General features: G+C 60.8%; 1 protein-coding gene across 5 annotated transcripts in view; it reads left to right on the forward strand.

Annotated features, from left to right (window-relative positions):
• The first annotated feature begins 9,413 nt into the window (after window positions 1-9,413).
• Window positions 9,414-20,955, forward strand: part of TP73 (tumor protein p73) — a 46,418-nt gene continuing 34,876 nt past the window's right edge. For 3 of the 5 annotated variants that reach the window (XM_008574556.1, XM_008574558.1, XM_008574559.1), the window contains exons 1-2: window positions 9,414-9,478; window positions 9,968-10,088. In XM_008574556.1, the coding sequence (XP_008572778.1) occupies window positions 9,414-9,478; window positions 9,968-10,088 (186 nt within the window). Of the gene's footprint in view, window positions 9,479-9,967; window positions 10,089-16,827; window positions 17,101-20,955 lie in introns of those variants that run through there. The other 2 variants (XM_008574557.1, XM_008574555.1) reach the window with 2 other exon arrangements.

A 20,955-nucleotide genomic window follows, 5' to 3' on the forward strand; every position in this document is an offset into this window, starting at 1 on the left:
GCCTCCCTGGTGCTTGTCTGTCAGCGAAGCTCTGACCCCTTGGTGCCCCTCTGTCAGCTTGTGAGACCCATAAAATCACAACCCCAACCGGGGCTTTGGCATTTTGGGGCCAACCCAGCCCTTGTCTGGACCCTTCAAAGCACCCTTCATGCTGGGGGAAAAGGCTGGGTCACTTGTCTGTCCCCCAGTAGTGGGGGCCTCCTAGAGGGCAGGGCTGCCTGGTGGGGAAGGGGTTAGGTGAAACCTCACCAGAGTTAGGATACGTCCAGCCTTGGCACTTCTGAGCTGTGCAGCCCCAGGCAAGCTGCTGACCCTCTCTGTGCCTCTATGAGAAGAACATCTGTCATCTGTCATTGCCGGGCTGCATGCAGACATCAGCAGGGTGTGGCTGAGGCCCTCGGCCCCCCACTACCCTGGCTCAGGAGCCCAGGGCACTTCCAGCAGCAGATGACTGCAACGGTATCTTAGAATGTAAAAATAATAACGGTAATAATAATGATAAATGAATAAACTAAAAATAAAAAGAAGAACATCTGGAAATGTACTCCTGGTTACTCTGAGGATCGGATGAGCTCGCCAATGCAGTGTTGCAGGCTGGGGCTGGCACAGAGTGAGCGCTTGATAGGTGCTGGCGGCACTGTCAGGAGGCATCCCCCGGGCTAGGGGATGTGGGGCAGGAGGAGGTAGGTGGGAGCAGGGTCTGCTCGGTGGAATGCCGCTGGACACCTCTGGAGTGAGGGGTGGATGGACAATTGCTGCGGCCACTCGGGTGAAGTCACGTCAGCCATGTGGCTGACTTCCAGGCAGGAAGGGGCATCACTGGGCTCCAGACTGAGCATCTGAGCAGACGCCCGAGCTGTAATGACTGGGGGTGGGGGCTGCGTGAGGACTCATGGCGAGTTCAGGACATGAACCAGTGTCTGGCAGGGTGTGTCCTCTGGGATCGCAGGGCCAGGGCGGTCAGAGGCAGGATGTGGCCACCAGCGCAGCAGGCGCCTCCTCGGCCCCTAGAGAGGAGCCCAGAGCAAGGCGGGTGAGGGGTTTGTGCCAGGCGGGGCTGCATCAGAGTGGGGTTTTCCCTCGGAGGAATGTGGGCTGTCCAGAGGAGGTGGCTGGGTGGGGACAATCACCCAGGGCAGGGCCGGAGGAGCAGAAGTGCTTGCTGGGGTAAAGAAGGGAGATTCTGGAGGACGAACATGGCACCTCTGATGAGGGTGTGCTGGCATGTGACTCACTGGGTCAGAAAGGGGGCCCGAGGTGGAAAGGACCGGGGTGCCTGGCAGCGTGGCGGGTGGGTGGGCTGCGTCTGGGCTGGGCGAGGCCGTGCAAGGCGGCTGCCTGCTTCATCAGCCACCTGCCCTGCCGAGGCCTGTGCTGGTCACCTGCACACACGCGTGTCCACTCGGACACCCCCTCTGACCCAAGCTCTTCCTCGTTCCAGCCCTGTACCCTGCCCCTCCTCTGTCCTCGGCAGCCAGCTGTCCCGGGTCCTCTTCCTGCCCCTCCATAGTGGTCTGAACCTCCCTCACCGACACCCACCACTCCAGCCGGAGCAGCGCCTCCTCTAACAGGTGGCTGGGCACCGCTGTGGAAGGCCTCCTCAGAGGCACAGGTGGACGCGTGGCATGTCACATCTCCAGGCTCAGGCCTGCCATGCCAGCCACCCTTGACCGGGTCCTGCTCTGTCCCCTCCCACCGCCAACCTAGACACCATCACCACCACCAGGGTCCTCCCCAGGGGCTGCCGCCCACACCCACCACAGGGCTGGGGTTCGAGACTTCTCTCCAGTGACCTTCCTAATACCAGCCTTCGAAGCCCTGCCAGGCATCAATTATTTTGCCTCCAACCAGCCAGGGTTATCTATTAACCACATCGACAGGCTTCTACTGAAACGGGGTGTTGGATCCCACTCATTTCGAAGCTGCCTCATTGCTCGAGAGACCTTGGATGCGCTGCACCGTGCAAAAGGGAGGCTCGAGGCTGCTTTCAAAAAGGAAGTGAGATGCGGGCACTGACTGTGCCGGGGGCGCAGAAGGAGCCGGGGACCCACCTTCCTGCCTCGTCCCCGGCAGTGCTGTCTCACCCTGCCCGCCCCTTGAGACCGGGCCTGGGTTTCTTCTCTCTCCGCTGCTCCCACCTGACACTAAGTAACCGTGGCTCAGTTGCACCTCCATGCTGTTGACCGAGCACCAGCGTGTCCCCTGCCGAGTGCTTTGCTTTTTCATGCACCGTCTTACTTCATTCCACACAGCACTTCTATGAGCAGGTGCTACCATCATCCCCATCTTACAGATGAGGAAACGGGGACACGGAAAGGGCACGACATTAGGCGGAGAGCAGCAGAGGTGGGCTGCGAGGACAGAGGGGGAAGGGAACTGGGAAGTGTTCTGGGCAGCACCAAGCTGCCGGGCAGGAAACAGTGGGGCAGGAGCCACGTGTCTCAGCATGACCTGAATAGGGGCTGGGGGCATAGAGGGATGGGAGGAAGGCCCCGGCAGGTGAGCAGAGGGTAGGATGGGCCCCTGGGATGTCCGGATGCAGGGATGTGCCGCAGAAGAAAGGGACAGGCTAGGGGCTTCCCAGGTGGGATGCGTGGTGGGCTGTGTGGGGGTCGGGGAGGCAGCTGGGGTTGCCAGCCATTTGGGGGGTTTGCAATGCCTGGGAGTTTATTTCACCTGGCTGCCTATGAGTTCCTCCACCCAGGTGGCTGGTTTGCTGCAGCCCGTCTCACAGGGTGTTGGGTGTTTGGGTTTCACCAGGGAGGTCTGGTCGGCCGTGGTCTCCTCCAGAATTGTAGGAAGCCCCCGTGGTCAGAGGGCCGCCTCCATCTCCATGTGTCATGGGGGTGCTGAGCCAACCGTTAGATTCAAACAGAAACTGCCGGTGGCAACCAGGATGAGGGCTGGGGAATTCCTCCAGCCTGTCCTGGAGTCGGCCTCCCCTTCCGTCCCCCTTCCTGTAGCCCAGCCCAGGAGGAGAGGGGCAGCTTGATCAGGCACCTCCAGCCGCTTCACATGGTGCACCCTGCCCCGAGTCGGGAGGCTCCATTCGTCCTTCCTCGAGGCTATCTGGTTCCCTTGGACCAGAGGAGCGGCAGCAGGCAGACCACCGAGGCCCAGTGAGGCTGGGCGCCCAGCGTGATGGAAGAGCTGTCATTGCACACGAGGGCCAGCCTGCCTCACTTCGTTCTGTGTGACGGCCCCTCTGCCCCAGTAGGGGTTCTTCTGGGCACTGAGACATTCTGCACAGAGGCAATTGAAATGGGCTGAGGAGGGTCCCCTCCTGCGATGGCCTCAGGCTGATTTGTCACTTCAGATTCCAGTCCCTCTTGGTTTACTGAAATAAAAGGTGAAATGGATGACGGAGAAGGAGCCACCAGGGTAGCCACCATTCAGCTAAGTGCATCAGGGTGCGTTATGTCAGGGGGGCCCCGGGTAGGCAGGGTGGAGCTGTGAAGGGCTGGTGTTTGGGATTGCTGGGGTGGTGGGAGGGTGTGGATCTGGGCTCTGTCTCTCCCGTGCATGGGCTGATGTGGCCAGCGCCGTCTCTCTCAGAGTTCCGCCCAGGGAGGGTGGGAGGTGACTGTGGGGGTCCTAGGTCATGGGAGGTGGTTATGGAGCCCTGTTTCTCCCAGGTCTGGGCAGGAGCAGAGGGGACGGGGAAGCAAGGACAGGGGGGTCCCCTGATCCTGCCTGACCAACAAGTCTTTCCACATGGGCCACGTGGTCAAAGGGGCCTCTGTATCCCCACTTCCTGTTGGCTGATGAGGGTCAGGGAAGGGCTGTCAGGAGTCAGCGTTTGGAGTCAGCAAGGAAAGTGTCTTCCTGGAGGAGGCGGGTCCTGGCCTGGCCTAGACAGTCTGAACACCAAGGCAGCACACAGCCAAGCATGTGGGGACAGAGAAGGGGACAGGGAGGGGACATAGTGGGACAGAGAAGGGGGAGAGGGAAGGGACAATGGAGATGGGGCAGGGGGTTCAGAGGCCTGTGGCTCTTGCTGGGAAGCCGTGGAAGACGAGGCTGGGTGAGGCTATGGAAGAGCCAGAGTCCCCCTCAGGGCTGCTGATTTCCCAGCCACCCCCATGCAGAGGGATGTGTGTGGTGCAGCGAGGCCTGCAGCAGACCAGGGTCTGGCTCATATTTGGGTTTGCTCACCCCTTGGTCGCTTCGGGCAGGGCTGGGGTGAGCCTGGGATCCTGCATAGCCCCCAGCTGGCGCCAGCTAGAAGCAGCTAGAAGCTTGTCTCCACGGGGGCCCCTGGCATCTGGGCTGGCGCATTTTCTGCTATGAGTGGCTGTCCTGTGCCCTGTAGGGTGCTGAGCAGTATCTCTGCTCTCTACCCACTGGATGCCAGTAGCACCCACCCCACCGGGTCACAGAGTGAGTGAGCTGAGTCACCCCAGCGCGAAACACAGTGAGTCAAACTGAGAAGCCAGTGGAAGGCCTATTTTTCAGCTCGAAGGAGCTTAGGCAGCTGGTTTCCAGTGGATGGCACCATCCTTCCCCTCCCCAACCCTGCCTGACCTCCCTGTGGGGCACTGCAGGGCCCCCGCGGCTGGTGCCAAGACCCCAGTTGTGCCCCTGAGTCGCAAATGTTTGCTGGAGGTCCTTGGGGTGCAGCAGTTGCGGCAGCCCTGGAGCCGAGACCTGAGCGTGCTGAGGTCTGAGTTTGGCTTGGAGGGTACTCGGGTGGCTTGTGATCGTCCTCATGACACTGTCTGACCTAGAACTCCCATGCCCTGTCCAGCCTGGCAAGGGCTGGGGACTTGTCTGAGGCCTCAGGAGTTGCTGGGGCAGGGCTGGGACAGGATCCCAGGACGCATTTTCTTTCTAGAGCAAATCAATCTTCATTGAAAAACCTACATTTCCAAGAAGGTATTTACATTTTACAATTTCATTATATATTACCTTCTAAAAATGTTTTCTTAGAAATTGGTCTCTTTCCCCCTTGAAACGTGGTTTTTAAAAAGATTCGCGGAATTCGCAAAAGCAATTTTTATTTTGTTTGAGAGCCGTGTTTCCCACTTAAACACATTTCCAACTTAAAAGGCAGGTTGTTGAGTAAATTGGATTTAATTTAGAGGAAGTTGTTTTAGATTTCATCTCTTTTTCTCACCTCTGAGATCCCGCTAGTCAGTAAAGGGAATATGCTGTCCCTGCCCCAGAAGAGAGAGAAACGGGGGAGATTCCAGGTGGAGCCTGAGTCTCTGTGCCCCCAGACCTGTGGCTGTGCAAGAGGATTTCCTGATCCTCTTGTGCTGAGCTCCAGTGGGCTGGGGGTGCTCCCTGACACCTGCAGAGACAGTCGTCATCCAGGTGCATGAGGCAGGTGTGCGGGAGCTCCTTCCCATCCAGCACAGGCACTAGTGTCCTTGTGGGACCTGGGCCCAATGCCTTCAGCTTTGGAATTCTCCAGGGAAGCTGGAAATCAGGTATTTTGTGGCTTCCTGGTTCAAGTGTCTTGGCACCTTTTAAGTAAGCCTGGGCAGGTTTCTGGATCCTTGTTTTGCTGATATGGACCTACGTGGAGATCCCCCAGTGGAGGCTGCTGGCCACCCGCAGTGCACACAGCAGAAGGGCCATACATAGTGGTAAGGTCAGCCTTCATGATGCTGTCCCCCTCTGGGGGCTCTCCCAGAGTCATCGCGACTTGCCCCGGTTCTTGTTAAAGATGCCAACTCCTGGGCCCTGCACCAGATACCCAGAGTGGGTGGGCACCGTGGGGTATGTGTTCTGACCAGGACTTCTGGGTGGAAGCCCACTGCCCAGGTCTCAGGGTGACAGGTCTTTGGGGGGCCCAACTTCTGGCCCAGAGGAAGCCCCTTCCTGGTCCCCAGCCCATGGTGCCAGGAGATGCTCCTGATGGTGGCAGCAGAGCCCGAGAGGGCTGGCGGTGGGATCTGGAAAGAGCGGTGGCCCCCCCACTCTCGCTGGCCCCTCTCTGTGCTCAGGCAGGGAAGGGAAAGCCAACCGGTGTCCTGCAGGTCGGGTGAGTGTGAAAGCTGGGACAAGGGCAGGTGGGGCATCCGATGAGATAGGACGCCCTTTTTGTTTGCAGGCTCAGTGGGAAGGGAGGGTGTGGCTTACGAACACAAATGAGAGTTTAAATGATGCCCACTTGAAAACCCAGAAAGTGTTCATGTCCAGGCCCAGGATCAGAAATACAGTCAACCCTCCTTATCCGCGGGTTCCACATCTGCAGATTCAACCACCCACAGACTGAAAATATTCAGGGAAAAAAACCACAAAACAATAAAAAAAAAAGCAATAAAAAATAACGCTAATAAACAATACAGTGTAACAACTACCCACATGGCATTTACATAGTATTAGGTATCAGGAGAAATCTACAGATGATTTTAAATATATGGGAGGATGTGTGGAGATTTTATGCAACTGCTACCCCGTAACCTCTTCCTGCCCACCACCCTGCCAGGCCCCTGGGACTCAGGTGCTGCTTGATTTCTGGGCACTGGGCACCTGCCACCTCCCACAGTGAGCCGACCCGGCTCCGTCCACCCATCCAGGCGGTGAGGGCTCGAGGGGTGGGGAAGTACCTCATTCCGTGCCCCGCCATCGCACTTGCTTCCCCGGGGGGCCAGCCACCTGCAATCCTGTCCCCCGAGTGAAGCTGGCCTGAGGGCAATTCAGGCGTCTGAGAGGCCAGCAACCCCAGGGTAAAGCAGGTGGGGTGGGGTGTGCAAGGGGGATGTGCAGCTGTGTCCCCCAGAGCAGGGCACCAGACCCCACTCCCGCCCAGGGCTCTTGCCTCCCACTGCCCAGCTGTTCCAGCGGGAGGGGTCCCAGGGGCTGGAGTGCCAGGGCCTGGGGGAGTGGGTGCCTCAGCTTCCTCAGCCTGACCCGGGAGATCCCCAGTGCTAATTCCTGTCCCCCAAATGTGGGACGTCAGCAGGTAGCAAGGAGAGCTTGGATGGGACTTTGGGGGATGGATTATTTTTTGTGGCAGCTGACACAGTAAGTGTTGCTCTTCTTCCCAAGTTCTTTTCTTTTTTTTTTTTAATTAAAAAAAATGTTTATATTGATGCGAAGTTCACGTAACTTAAAATTAGCCATCTTAAAGAACAATTCCGAGGCCTTTAGCACATTCAGTGCTGAGCACCTCCTCGTTCTAGTTCTGGACATCCTCAGCATCCCAGAAGAAAACCCTGTCCCCGTTAGCAGTCTCCCTGTGACCTGTCACCCCATCCCCTGGCCACCTCCATCGTGCCTTCTTTCTCTGTGGATTTGCCTGCTCTGGACAGTAGATATAAATGGACTCATGTGACACGTGGCCTTTGTGTCTGGAGTCTCTCCCTCAGCATCATGTTCCCAGGGTTCATCCCCCTTGTAGTGTGAATCAGAGCCTCATTCCTCCCTATGACTGAGTAATGTTCCGTCGTACGTGGGCTGTGTACACCACGTGGCTTACGTGCATAGCGCTGCTGCAAAGGGATGGGATCTGGGACGTCCTTCTTGCTGCGTGACTTTGGCCGAGTCACTTTCCATCTCTGGGCTTGGGAGGGTTCATCTGCAAAACGGACGGAGTGAAACCAAATGGCCTCTGGTGGCGAAACTTCCCAGGCTTGTCCCTTGGACCTCAGGAAATTCAGCCCGGCTCAGCCAGCCCCTGGCAGTCCTCCTGTCCCCCCTTCGGGAGCCCCCTTGCTGTCGCAGCCCGCCTGTACCAAGAAGACACCCTGACTAAGTGCTGCTCACCCCAGAAGGGCCAGCTATGGGGACGGTGAGCGTGGCTTCTGCCACTGTTGGCGGCCCTGCCATCCTCAGCTCGGCGGCTGCTACAGAACCGGCCTGCACTGCTCTGCTTCCTGTCAAGTCTGCCCCGTTCCACGTTACTGGAATGGGGAGCCCCACGGCCGATGTGGCTCCACTGGGGTTTTGGCAGCTCAGCCCAGGATGGGGGACCTGCATGTGAGCACCGGCCAGCCACTTGTTAAAGCTCTTGTGGGTCATGTGGTGAAAGGGACTAAGCCAATTTCCAACTTCGAGAAAGAGCCCCTCGGTCATTCATTCCTGCACTTAGGGCTGTGTGACCTCTGGCAAGTCACTTAACCTCTCTGAGCCTCAGTCCCCTGAGGAGCGGGTGGAGTGGTCCCAGCACAGGCTTCTCAGAGTCTGAAGGAGCATTGCCTTATGGCCAGTGCTCTCTGAACTGCTGTCCCGCTGGTCGTCACTCGCAGGCCACGCCTCAGCCCTCAGGCCTCCATCCGCCCTTGCCCAGCCTGGCCCCTGTTGTGGCCCTCCCAGCTTGTGTGACTTCTCCGGGGACAGCAGCCTGGCACGTGGCAGCCCCGGGGGCATGCCACAGGCCTCCATCAGCTCCCGCCTACTTGGGGACAGACAAAGGTGACAGATTGTGGGCCGTGCCCTCTGCCCCCACCAGCCGTGGGCAGGTCTGGGCCTGCCTGCTCTGGCATTGCAGGGCAGTGGCTGAACTGATTCCTGTGGCTCCCACCGAGGAGGACGGGGGACAGTGCCTCGCCCTGGGTGGGGGACGGTGGGCAGGGCAGGCTCCAGTTTCCCTGCTCCTCTCCCTACTGTGGGACAAAGTGTCCCGGCTGGTCACTACCACCTCCTCCTGGGTGGCCAGGGCCACTGTGGGGTGGGAGCTGGGCACAGAGGTTCTCAGGGGAGGCAATGGTGGGATCAAAGACCAGCGGGTCCGGGCACCCCAGTCCCTGGGCATCGCTTTTGGAGGGGGAACCACCACATGGGGAGCGGCTCCAGGAACAGCGGTTTTTCGGCCTCGCTTGCGGGGTCAGCTGAAAGGCCGTCTGATGCGCCACGACAGTCTGTGCACAGCAGGGCTCAGACTTGGGGCTCGGCCCCCCTCTGGGGCATCCCCGACACATGCCGAACATCATCCCCAGGTCCTCGGGCATTGGGGAGCCCCCAGGCCCGGTTCAAGCCCCTTGGGCCAAATCCAGAGACACAGTTCATACCAATAAAGACCACGCCACGTGTCCTCACACACTTATCGTGACCCGGTCACCTGGAAGACTAAATCTCCTCTCCAGAGGGCCTGCAGCAGCCCAGGAGGGGGTGCTGCTGTCATCCCCACTTCAAGTGGCAGCTCTGAGAAGCTTCTGCCCCCCCCCAGGCCACCCCAGCCCGTCTGAATCCAGGCCAGCCTGTCGCCAGCCCGAGCTCCCGTGCGGCCCACCTGGGCCTTGGTTTCCTGCAGGGGAATGGGCTTGATGAAACGAGAGAGGCGAGGGTGTGTGGAAGGCGGGGTGGGGGCCGCCAGGCCAGTGCCTGAGGACATCCTTGTGACGTCATCGTCAGCCCCCTGCCCGCCTGCCAGGGGAGGATGGAGGCCGAGCTCTCCAAAGCACCCACATGTCCCTCTTTCCTCCCTCCAGAGTGAGCTGCCCTCAGGGCCAGCCTGGGAGAAGATGGCCCAGTCCTCCTCGCCCTCCCCTGATGAGGGGACCACGTTCGAGCACCTCTGGAGCTCTCTGTGAGTATGTCCTCCGGCTGGCCCGAGCAGGAGGGGGCGGCCCTGGGCTGGACCTGGGCTAGCCTCATCCACCCTGGCTGGGCTGACTGGACCAGAGCAGCAGGGGTGGCCTCGCGCTGCTCTTGGACTAGCCTGGGCCACACTCATCAGGTGGCTTGGTGGCAGGCCTGGGTGATGGAGAAGGTAAGGGGACAGCTGCCTTGGGCCTCCTCCTGGGGACACGGGATCCAGAATCCAGAATCTTTCCTTTGGGTAGCTCTCGGGAGGGGTCATGGCTAGGAGAGGTCCCAGGGAGAGTCCATGTGTGGCCAGGCCTCCCTGGCACTCGCAGCAGCCCTGGAGGGGCAGGCAGAGGATGGGGAGGAGGCGGGAGGAAGCGGGACTGGGCCTCGCCAGGAGTCGTGGGCAGCCTCAGGCTCTGGGTCTGGGAGGTTGTGGCTGGCGCCCAGGCTGGGGTTGACAGCCTCTGTTTCCCTCTTCCCGGCCCAGGGAGCCAGACAGCACCTACTTCGACCTTCCCCAGTCAAGCCGCGGGGATAATGAAGCCATGAGCGGCGTGGAGGCCAGCATGGACGTCTTCCACCTGCAGGGCATGACCACACCTGTCATGGTGAGTCGGGGCTGCCCGCCGCAGCGGCCTGGGGGTGGGGTAGTTAATGCGGCCCGGCCTGTCTTGGGAGCCTGGCAGAACCAGAAGCAGGTTCTCGAGTGCACACCTTCTGCTGTGGGCTCGTCAGGACACTTCACATTGCCAAGTAAGAAATGCATCAGCTCATGTGACTGTCAGTCCAGAGGAAGGAATGGGTTCCAGCGTGGCTGCATCCAGGTGTAGGAAGGGCTTCGGGCATGGCTGGATTCGGGAGTATGAAGGGCTTCAGGTGTGGCTGGATTCGGGAGTATGAAGAGCTTCAGGTGTGGCTGGATCCAGGCGTAGGAAGGGCTTCAGGCATAGCTGGATCTAAGTGCAGGAAGGACTTCAGATACCACCGAGTCTGGACGTAGGAAGAACTTAGCCATGGCTGGGTCCAGGTGCTCCGTAGCTACCCAGCCCCATCTCTTGTCCTGCTTTTCCCTGGGGTGCTGGCGTTCATAGGCAGCCTCTTCTGTCATGGTGAAGGGTACAAGGATCCACCAGCATTCCCCATCCCTGTGGACAGGGGATCCCTCTTTCCACATAGCCCAGTAGGTCGGCCCCTTGTGCATCTGCATGTGGTCGTATACCCATCTCTGAGCCATCCTGTGCCTCTGATTGGCCTAGGTCCCATGGCCCTGTCCTTTATCCCCTGGACTGGAGCTGGCTCCCCCCACCACAGGGACTGAGATGTGGGGAAGCATCCCCAAAGGAAGATCGAGATGCCATTTCCACAAGAAGGGGACTGGAAGGGGGGCAGGCAGGAGCAGTGGGGCCCGATGCTCTGTCTTGGGGAGCTCCCTCCTTCTGAGGGGGGCTGGAGGAGGAGCCGGTCCTGCCAGCTGTGTACCTGGAGGGAGCCTTGTCCCCGCCTCTCTCCAGCCACCCACTGCCAGGCTCTGGTTGTGTCAGCAGGTGGATGGCAGGTGGGTAACACGCACAGCAGGGCTGCAAGGTCCCTGGCCCTGGGGGGTTGGCGAGGCCTGAAGTCCTCAGCGCCCTCGCCTGCGGTCGGTCATCTCCCTGGATATCCCCCACGGGATCACTGGGCTGCTGGGTCTTCCCACAGGCTGGTTGGCGAGGGCCCAGGGCTTCCTCGGCTGGGGACTTGTCGGAGGAACTTTGCTAAGCGCAGGAGAGAAAACAAGGCCCAAGCTGAGCAGAAGACACGTATCAGAACAGAGGGCCCCGGGGCACGCATGTGGGTGACCCGGCCACCTTGGGCACCTGGTGAATAGTGGAGTCCATGGGGGGGGCCCAGTAGGTGGAGTGAAGCAGGGGTGGGGGAGCAGGCAGGAGGGGCCCTGCGTCCTCCGTTCCGTCTCTGTCTCGGATGCTGGGCTGGGGCACGGCCCACTGGCCTGTGTGGGGCTAGGAGGCACCTCCTTGGGCAGCCGCAGCCCTGGGGTGTGTGCAGGTCTGGCAGGCAGTGAGACCCCGTGATGCCCATTCCTCTGAGAAACCCCTCAGACCAGATCCAAGCGGTCTGACTGCCCACCCCTGGCCTCCCGCCCCTGCTCGGGAGACTGTCCTGGTGGAAACAGCTCACCAGCATTCAGCACCTGTTATATTCCCATTTTACAGGTGAGGAAACTGAGGCGGATGTTTTAGAAGGGTGGGTCTGGGATGGGGCTGGGTAATGTCACCCTGACCAGGGCGAGAAGGTGAAACTGTGTCCTCTCCCCTCTGCCTTCGAAACATTCCCCGTTCTGCTGACTGCTCCTTGGAAGCAAAGGTCCCAACCCCTCCCCTTGCAAGTCCCCTCCTGCACATCAGTGTCTTCCATTCTGGAGGGACAGGAGCTGGACCCCAGGGCCAAGACTTGCAGGAGGTCTGTCTCCCAAGTTCCAGAAGCCACCTCCGCTACTCCCAGCTGCCCAGCCACTCCGAAGAGAGCCTGGCATTGGGAGGGGGTCCCGGGCTTAGGGAGGCACAGGGTCAGTTCTGAGCTCCTGTGGGTGGGATGTGTCTGCCTGCCCCCAGCTGTGGAGGATGCCCAGCGCTGAGTGTGCTGGGGCTGGGGTGCTCCTGAGCCCTCCTGCTGGGACATGCCACTCCCCAGCCATGGGGCAACGAGGGTGGGGTCTTGCACCTCACCAACAACACGACGGCCGGTTCTGTCAGGTACCGACACGCCTCCTAGTAAAAGCCACGTACCAAATTCCTGGGTGCAAAGCTCAGTTCATGGAGGTGGGAATTCCCTGGAAGCAAGGCTGGCCCGGGCCTGGGGCAGGAGAGCCAGGCCTCCCCTCTGCATGCTTCATCCTGCCCCAGGGCCCGGCCCCTCGTGAGAGCAGCCACTGTCCACGAGCTGGCCTGCCCTACCCCACCTGACCCTCACAGCAGCCACAGGTGCGAGACAATGCGGGCAGGGAAGCTGTGCTGCTGAGGACTGGGGACCAGGACCTGGCTCTGGGGTGATGCTGGGGTGGGGGCTCCTGAGTGCCCCCATGGAAACATGTCCAGGTGCCCCCACCTGCCCCACAGTGGCTCACTCTGGCCGTCTGCCCCTCAGTCCTGAAGGGCATCTCCCTCTCACGCTCTGGGGTCACTCCCCCGCTGGGTTGTGAGGCTCCTCCAGCAAAGGGGCATGGCTCAGGCTGGTGCAGTCCTTGAGTGGGTGGGACATCGGTCCTCTGTGGTGGCAGGTGCTTCCGTGTCTGGGAGCCTTGGGTCTCCTCCTATCTTGAATGGGAAGATTGGTTCCTGTCGGACACAGTGTCCTGGGCAGTGTCCGCTGGCCGTAGGAGATGCCCTCAGCCACCACTCAGTGGCCACCAGGAGACAGGCAGAGCTGGTGGGTTCAAGTCCTCATGTGTCTCTGAGCCACTGTGTCCTTGCTCATGAAGCTGGGGTGACGAGGTCAGAGCAGAGAGCCCTTCTGGGGACAGTACAGCCTCCCGGGTGCCAGGTGCCAGCTCTGCCCAGTCCCTCGGGCCTCAGACCAGCCTCCTGCCACCTGGCCCCGGTGAGGAGGCTGAGTTAGGTGGTGAAAAAGAGAAGGGAGCCAGGACAGGAGTAGCTGGGGCTTCAGTTGGCCTTGGAGGAGCCCCAGGCCACAGACTTTCTTGTGGGGACCGTGAGCTCCATGTGGCCACAGCAGGAAGCAGGCTTGCAGTCACTGAGGCCACACAGCTGGGATGGCCCAGAGAGTCCAGGAGCCCGCAGCGGGTGTGGGGGCTCTGAGGCCAGATTTCCCAGGTTCAGAGCCCACGCCTGCACTTCTTAGCCGGGCAACCCTCGGAGAGTTACTTAACTCTTCCGGGCCTCCATTTCCCTGTCTGTAAAATGGAGCTGCTGAGAGGATCAAAGTCCTCCAGGGTTTCGAGGTGGTGCCCATCCATAGGGAGCCCCTGACAAACACTGGGTGTGAGGGACATGCAGAGAGGAGGCTGTGCTTAAGAAAGCTGTCCCCGTCCCTGCAGAGACCAGGACAGGGAGCCACGGGGGGCCTGGCGCCCCCAGCCCCAGAGCCAGCCTCGCTTCTGGCACATGCAGCTCCTGGCCCTCCGCGGTGACCTTCAGTTCCCACCGTCCCAGCAGATCCCAGCTGGCTACCGTGACCTTGCTCTAAAGCAGGTCCCCGTCTGCAGGAGGAGAGGGGAGGAGAGCCTGATGGGCCCCTGCCCTCGCAGGCGGGGGAGCCAAGGCTAAAGGCCGTGGGCAGGGGGTGGCCGGGACTGGCCCAGACCTGCCCTCCTGGGGCCCTGGCAGGTGCCCCAACAAGGAGAAGGCTTGAAGGGGCTCTGGATGGTGTTGGTCAGGGTAGGGGTCTCCCCTGGCCCCGGAGGCCCCTGCCACCATGTGGAGAAGGTAAAGCCCTCCGTGGTAAGCACAAGGAGGTGGCGGTGGGCAGCACGACCTTGGGGGCAGGGATCCTCATCGTTGCCCTGAAGCTCCACTGTGCATAGTGCTGGGCCTGGGCTTTGGGCACATGCCCTCCCCCGCCCCTCTGAGTCTCAGCATCCCCTTGGACAAAATGAGGGCAGGGCGCTGGGAGCCTGAAGAACCCCCTTCCCAGCCAGCTCCACCACGAAGGGAGGGAAGACGCCGGGGGACACAGAGGAAAGAGAGGCAGGTGGTCAGGGTCCAACCCCTCCCCCACCCCAAGAGCCTCCTGCAGGCCTGAGCCTGTGCCTCCCCCACCCCCCTTCCTTCCCGCCTCTCCTGGCGCCTTTCTCTGGCGACAGCTGTTGTGGGCAGGTGGGCATGGGTGGGGGAGCTGGGGCTGTAACAGTCAGGGGCAGAGGCTGGCTGGCTGGTCCGCCCCTGGGCCCACAGGGAGCTGAGCAGCTGACAGATGCCTGGGGTTAGAACCTCCAGACACTTGGGGGCCTGAGAGCCCAGAGGTCACCCAGGACAGGTCTTCCTGGCTTTGGGGAGGGGGCATTTCTCCCCAGGCCTGGGAGAAGGAAGAGCGTGGTCATGTGTGCACCCTCGGGAGCCAGTCCCAGAGGGGGCAGGTGGGTGGAGGGGGGAAGGACACAGCTTCCTTCCAGAAGGTCTGCAGCCAGAGGAGGGTGGGTAGGAGGTCCAGCCTGGGAGGCAGGGAATGGGTTCAGCCCGCCGTGGTCAGCTCCCAGACCCCCAGCCTGCTCTCTACCACTGCTGAGCTTGCAGCCAGCCCTTCTGTAGATAGGCCTCAATGGTGACAAGGGACGTGGGGGCTGCACAGCACTGAACTCCAGCCCGCCCCAGGTCTCAAAGCCTTGCTGAAGCGCCCGTGGTCCCCACATGGGTGGAACACAGTGCCTACCCAGCTGGGACTGTGACACATGGCAGGTGCTCAGGAAATGCAGCTCCCCTGTTCCTTCTGGCAAATTACCCCTCCTGTGCCTGCGGTGCTGGGGAGTCACCCGTGGTTGTGGAAAAACTGACTCCCACTTTGTTCTTGCTGCTGAGAGTCTGGCGGTAGTGGCCAGAGGGTGGAATCCCCAGTGAGTCAGAGGCAGAAGGGCAGGTGTCCAGGAGATGGTCTGGGAGGCCACCTAGATAAAGCAGCCAGGGGCCATGCTGAGAGGGGACAGCCCCCTGCAACCTTTCTGCCTTCTGAACGGCCATGACCTTGAGAGAATGCACAGGCACCGGTGCTGCCTGCTGCCGTGGGGCAGAGGCCGGCGTCTTTGGGTGTGTGCCAGCCAAAATGTGCAGCCCAAGCTGGCGGGAACCCGGGTGCCCGGTGTGGGGCGGTGCTGGTCCCCGAGGGCAGGGCTCTTGCCGTCCTTTACACCTGGAATTCTTCCTCCTTTGTGTTCCCCTTTTGGCTATTTATGAAGTCAACATGATTAGGAAGACGGCCGACTTCCCTGCCGACCCTGGTGGTGCACAGGCACCTGCCTGAGTCTTACCTGAGCCTGTCCTCAACCGACTGCCTCTTTGATGGGTGAGGTCAGGGAGCTGCCGAACATCACACAATGTCTGTGGGGTCGGGGGATCACCACGGGCCCTTCCCACTCTCCGACCTGGCTCTGAGTGTCCCTCCTTCCAGCCCGCCTCCCCAGCCTGAGAGGGGTCCCAAATTTGGAAAGCTGAAAGCACCCCCACCCCAGGGCTCCTCCAAAGCAAAGCCAGCCACATCCCGCAGGAGCCTGTTGACAACAGGCCCTCCCTGGGGCTCGCGGGGCCTCCTTGAAATGGGGCTCTGCTCCCTCCAGAACTTCCCACCTGACCCCCACTCCAGACCCCTGTGGGGTGTATCCCCAAAGACCTCTTTCCCGAACCTTTGTCTGGCAAGCAAAGCTTTACTTTTTCAGTGGTCTTGCTGGGAGTGATGTGCCTGCTGGGTGCCAGCAGCCGCTGCTGCACGGAGACCATGGGGGTCCAGGTGGCGGGGCTGGCTGTGCACAGCCTGTCCTCTCACGCGTGGTGCTGTCCTCTCTCCCCTCGCCCTGGCTGCAGTGGGGCCGGGCGAGTCCACGGGCTGGGTGACCGTAAACCAAGCCTCCCTCTGCGCTGAGCCCGGCAGCTGCCAGCTCCTGGGGAGGCTGAAGGTGGTTTGGGATTTGGCAAGAAAAGGGTAGTCTCTATGCTGTTTTCAGCTCCTTGCAGATTTTTTTTTTTTTTTTTGAGACCGGCTGCACCGCGCTCAGCCAGTGAGCGCAGCGGCCATCCCTATATAGGATCTGAACCCGTGGCGGGAGCGCTGCTGCACTCCCAGCGCTGGACTCTCCCGAGTGCGCCACGGGCTCGGCCCTCCTTGCAGATTTTTAAGCTCTTGTAGTGGGGCTGAAGTTGCTGTGCTTTGGGGGCTTGGAAACCTCAGGTCCCGACATCCAGTTTCCCAAGATGGATTTGTGTGTCCTTGATGCCAGCCTGCTCCAGGGAGGTCTCAGGCCACTCCTCCACAGGCAACTTTGCACCAAGACGGTTAATATAGAATGGATTCGGATGCCCCCAGAAAGGGAGTGCTGGTAACCACCGCAAAGCCCTACGAGAAAGGCCACCACTGTGGAGACCCTGGGGGTTGCTGGGGGATCAGTGGCTGTGCTCAGGGGCGGAGGCTGCTTGCACAGGCCGTGGCCCCCAGAGCCTTCCCTGGCGGCGTCTCAGAAGGAGCCCGGGGTGGGGTTTAATTGTGGAGCCAGCTCTGACCTGGCATCCCCGCCCCTCCCCGCGCAGCCTCCGTGGTGCGGTCCAACACATCCCTGGGCAAGCTGAGGCCTGCCCTGGGCTTGGATGAATAGTCATGAGGACTGGAGGGTGGGCCGGGTTTGTTGTTAGATGCAGCGAGTTGACAGAACTCGGGAGATGGGAAAAGCGAAAATGCCAACAAACAGCCCACATGTTCTGCAGCATCCCTGGCTCCCGCCTCCCTAGCCACGGTGCCTCTCCCCCTCGGTCCACCCCACTGTGTGGCCGCGACTCTGCCCCTTCCCTCTCCGGCCACCCAGACCCATGCCTCGTCCCGCGGCACACCAGCTCCCCGGCGTGTGCAGACCCTCCGGCGCCGACCATGCTGTACGTCAGTGACCCCATGCGGCACCTCGCCACGGTAGGGGATGCGCCCTTCTCAGGATCTATTCGAGGGACCCGTGTCCATCCTCCGGGGGGGACTTTGGTAGGGGTTTTGCCGTGGTGGACAGTTCAGAGGGGCTTTCTCCTGCCTGTCTCCCTGCTTGGGCTCCTGCTGCCCGTTGGACAGACCAGAGGCGGAAAGGGAGGTGTGGAGGCAGGGCAGGTTCGGGAGACGCCTGCCCATCCTGGAGTAGCTCCGAAGACCAGCGCCCACAGGCTGGACAGGGACAGAGGCAGGGCGAGGAGGCTGGATCGGTGTCTGATCACGGCTGGGTGAACGGTGCCTCTGCCTTGTGAGTCGGGGGTATCTGATGCTTCCTAGCTTTGGGGGTCAGGGTCTCTGTGCTGCTCTGCCCCGCCCCAGTTTCCAGGAGCGCAGCGTCCCCCAGAGTCATCTTTGCTCTTGGGTCTTGGGTGTGAAGCTGCCCCGCCCTGCTCCCAGGCCCGAGAGCATCCTCACCTGGGAGCTTGCTCACTTGGCGGTGGTGGCAGGAGGTGTTTCTCGTTGCTGTGGGTTCATCTGGTGTGGGTCTGAGCTCTGGGTCAAGGACTTACCACAAGCTGGCCGTGGGCCTCCTGCTGCCCCATCACACAGGGGTGGCTGGCCTGGCAGAGGGAAAGGAAGGGACTGCAGCTTGTGCTTGGCTCCTGCAGCCTGAACCCCAGGGACCTGGGCTCATTTCCAGACTGGCCAGGTCTCCGGGGTCAGGCAGGCGCCAGGCTGCCAATCAAGCAGGTGGAAGCTGGTGCGGCTGCTCCACGCAGGGCTGTCTCCCTCAGGGAGGTAGGTAGAGTGGGCTGCTGTGTGTGCGCTGTGCAGGACACCTGGCAGCAGGCAGAGTCCAGGTGTCCCCAAGCTCTGCCAGCCCAGGACAGGAGCCATAAGTGCATGGTCACAAAGACCTGGGGATTGGGGGCCTTTGGAGAGCTGCGGGCTCTGGGCAGTGTGGTCAGAGCACATGTGTTTGTTAGAGAGTCATGCGTATTTGTGCATGCACACAGGTGTGTCTATGTGAGTGTGCATGCTAGGGTGTGCACATGCATGTGAGTGAGAATGTGTGTGCATGTGGGGGGTGGTATGGGTGTGTCTATGTGAGTGCACATGTCTGAGTGTGAATGTGTGTGCACACGCAGGTGAGAATACGTGTAAATATGGGTGCTGTTGTGGGTGTGTGGGTGCAGGTTGTATGTACAGGTGTATGTGTGCACACATGTGTGCGTGTGGGTGCAGGCTGGGGTGGGTGCATGAGTGCCGGTGTGTTTGTGTGATATGGTGTGTGGTGCATATGCGCGTAAGTGACCGTGTGTGTCTTCCTGTGCATATGGGTGTGAATGTTGGGATGTGGACATGCATGTTTGTGCCTGTGGGTGTGTGTCCCAGGCAAAGCCGTGGGAAGGGTGGCAGTGTGCGTGTGGCCCAGAAGGTGGGTAAGGGGTATGGGTGACCCATCTACACAGCCTGACCGGGCGCTGGCTCTGTGCACTCGAGTCTGGAAGCACCATGGCCTCTCCACACGCCTGTCCCGACCTTTTTCTCTGAAGCCCTTTTATCTGGAGCACGCAGCCCTGTGTGGAAGACTGCTGCCGCGGGGCGGGGGTGTCCTCCCACCCCTGTCTGCCTACCACCCACTCATGCACTGACTCATTTATCTGCCAACGCGTCGTTCTTGGAAATGCACCGCAGGCCTGGGACTCCCATGGTGGTGCCTGAGCTGGGAGGGGATGTCTCCTGGCCGCCGGGGTGTGCGGCTGTCACGCTTGGAACCCAAGGCAGAGCTGGGAGCCCCTGGTCTGGAGGCCAGTGTCCCTGCTCAGCCAGCCAAGAAGTCTGGGGATGTAGGGACTCTGGCACGTCTTCCCCTCGAGAGGAGTGGGTGTCACAGTATAACTCCCTGCGGGAGGATTCGGTCGAGGTTGAAAGCAGCTACTGTGCGGGCGCCTGTCCCGGCAGGTGGGTGGGCAGCAGAGACCCACTTCCCTGGGCCACGGAGTGTCACTCCCCACGGGGGCCACTGGTGTCCACCCTTGCTGCCGCCGCCCATGCCCTGGGGACCAGCAGTGTCCAGCCACGTCATCACGCTGTTTCATTTTAGACCCAGGGCAACTGTGGCTGATGTTCGTTCTGTCAGCGAGTGTCCGCTGAGCACCTCTCATTTGTTAAGCCAAGTGCCGGGGACAGACGGAGGCGGTGCCGGAACCAGCATGGCTCCAAAGTCCCTTCCCCCTGGGGGGAGGTGGGCTGGTCTGGGTCATCCTAATCTGGGTGAGTGACTCAGTTTCCCTGTTTCTCTGCTTGAGAGAGAGCATTCATGACCTTGTCCCTCTGCATGAAAATATTGCATGAGAGAAAACGGTATTTGGGGGCTGGCCGGTTAGCTCAGCGGGTTGGAGCACAGTGTTACAACACCAAAGTCGAGGTTCCGATCCTTGCACTGACCACCCTCCCCCACCCCTAAAAAGAAAGTGGTATTTGGCCCAAGGTGTCTTATGCCCAGAATGGACAGATAGGCTTGTACAGGAGCTGACGGGTTTATCCCGCCCACTGGCCTTTGTTGCTACTGCCAGAGTGGAGGAGCCGCAAGGAGCCCGCTGGGCAGACCTGGCCCTGGGAAGCTGTGTCTGAGCTGCAGGATGAGGTTCCAGCCCTGGGCTGGCTTTCCTGCCTGCTGCATGCACCCCAGCAAGGGCGGGGCTCAGTGTCTGTCTCTGGCACCAACTGGCTGTGTCTTTGGGGAGCGATGCTCTTTCCCGAGCCTCGGTTTCCCTCTCTGTAAGTGGGATGGTGCTACCCATGATGCCCGCTGCACAGGGCACCGAGCTGTGGGGATACTGTGGGAGCTGCAGCCACGTTGCTGTCCTGGCCAAATGAGCCTGCGGACAGAGGCGCGGAAAAGCCTGGCCTTGCTGATCTCTGTTCCCATGCCTCCCTCTGCTTCGAGGACGGAATCACCCTCGTGGTGGCTTTGGCCAAATGATGCCACATTTCGAATCTGCAGCTCCCACTAACTGGAGTCGTTCAGCACCTGACCCCCGGGGGTGACACCGTGGTGGGGCTCAGTCCTCCCACCTGCAGCGGGTGACAGGCCCTGCTCACAGTGCAGGAGGAGATGACGGCCGGGCTGGTGTGGCCTGTCTGGATGATATGAGGGAGGGTGGAGACGTCGGAGCCGGGCGCTGTTCCCTGACACCCGGGACTCTGTGACTTCATGGGGCAGGAACCCCCGGATTTCCCGGGTTTCTGGTTCACAACAGAAACCGCTGCTGTTTTTCAAGGCTCAGAGGCTCAGGAGAGAAACCAGGGGATGTCTGTCACCATCCCTCCGGCATGGTGGGTGTCAGTGAATGTGTGTGTGTGAAGGTTGAGCAGCCCGCCCACTCCATCCCTGCAGAAAGTGCAGCCTCTGGGCAGGAGGGGCCTCCAGGGCAGGTGGGAAAGCCAGTCACTGCAGCAAGAAATAGTCACCTGGAGCCTACTGTGTTAGGGGGGACGGGGGGGCAGTGGGGGATATGGGGATATGGGGCAGACGGGCAGGAGCTGACGTGGGTCTAGGAGGACCCTCAGCTGCAGTGCTGGGAAGAGACCACAGGAGGGCAGGGCCGAGGCACCTGGACCAGGTGGGGGCAGGTGAGGTGCTGAGACGCTGTGGGATTCTGGGCAGGATTTGCTGACAGGCTGGATGCTGGAGGTGAGGGAGAGGGGTAGGGCGACCCCGAGGTTTTTGGCCTGAGATGGGTAAAACTGTAGCAGGGGCAGCGGCATTGGAGTGAGAACTAGCTGCTGCTGTGGCTGTGTCGTGCTCAGATGCCCGCAGGTGCGGGGGGGGGGGGGGGG

Source organism: Galeopterus variegatus, unplaced genomic scaffold (assembly GCF_000696425.1).
Source record: "Galeopterus variegatus unplaced genomic scaffold, G_variegatus-3.0.2 Scaffold1065, whole genome shotgun sequence".
Taxonomy (NCBI): domain Eukaryota; kingdom Metazoa; phylum Chordata; class Mammalia; order Dermoptera; family Cynocephalidae; genus Galeopterus; species Galeopterus variegatus.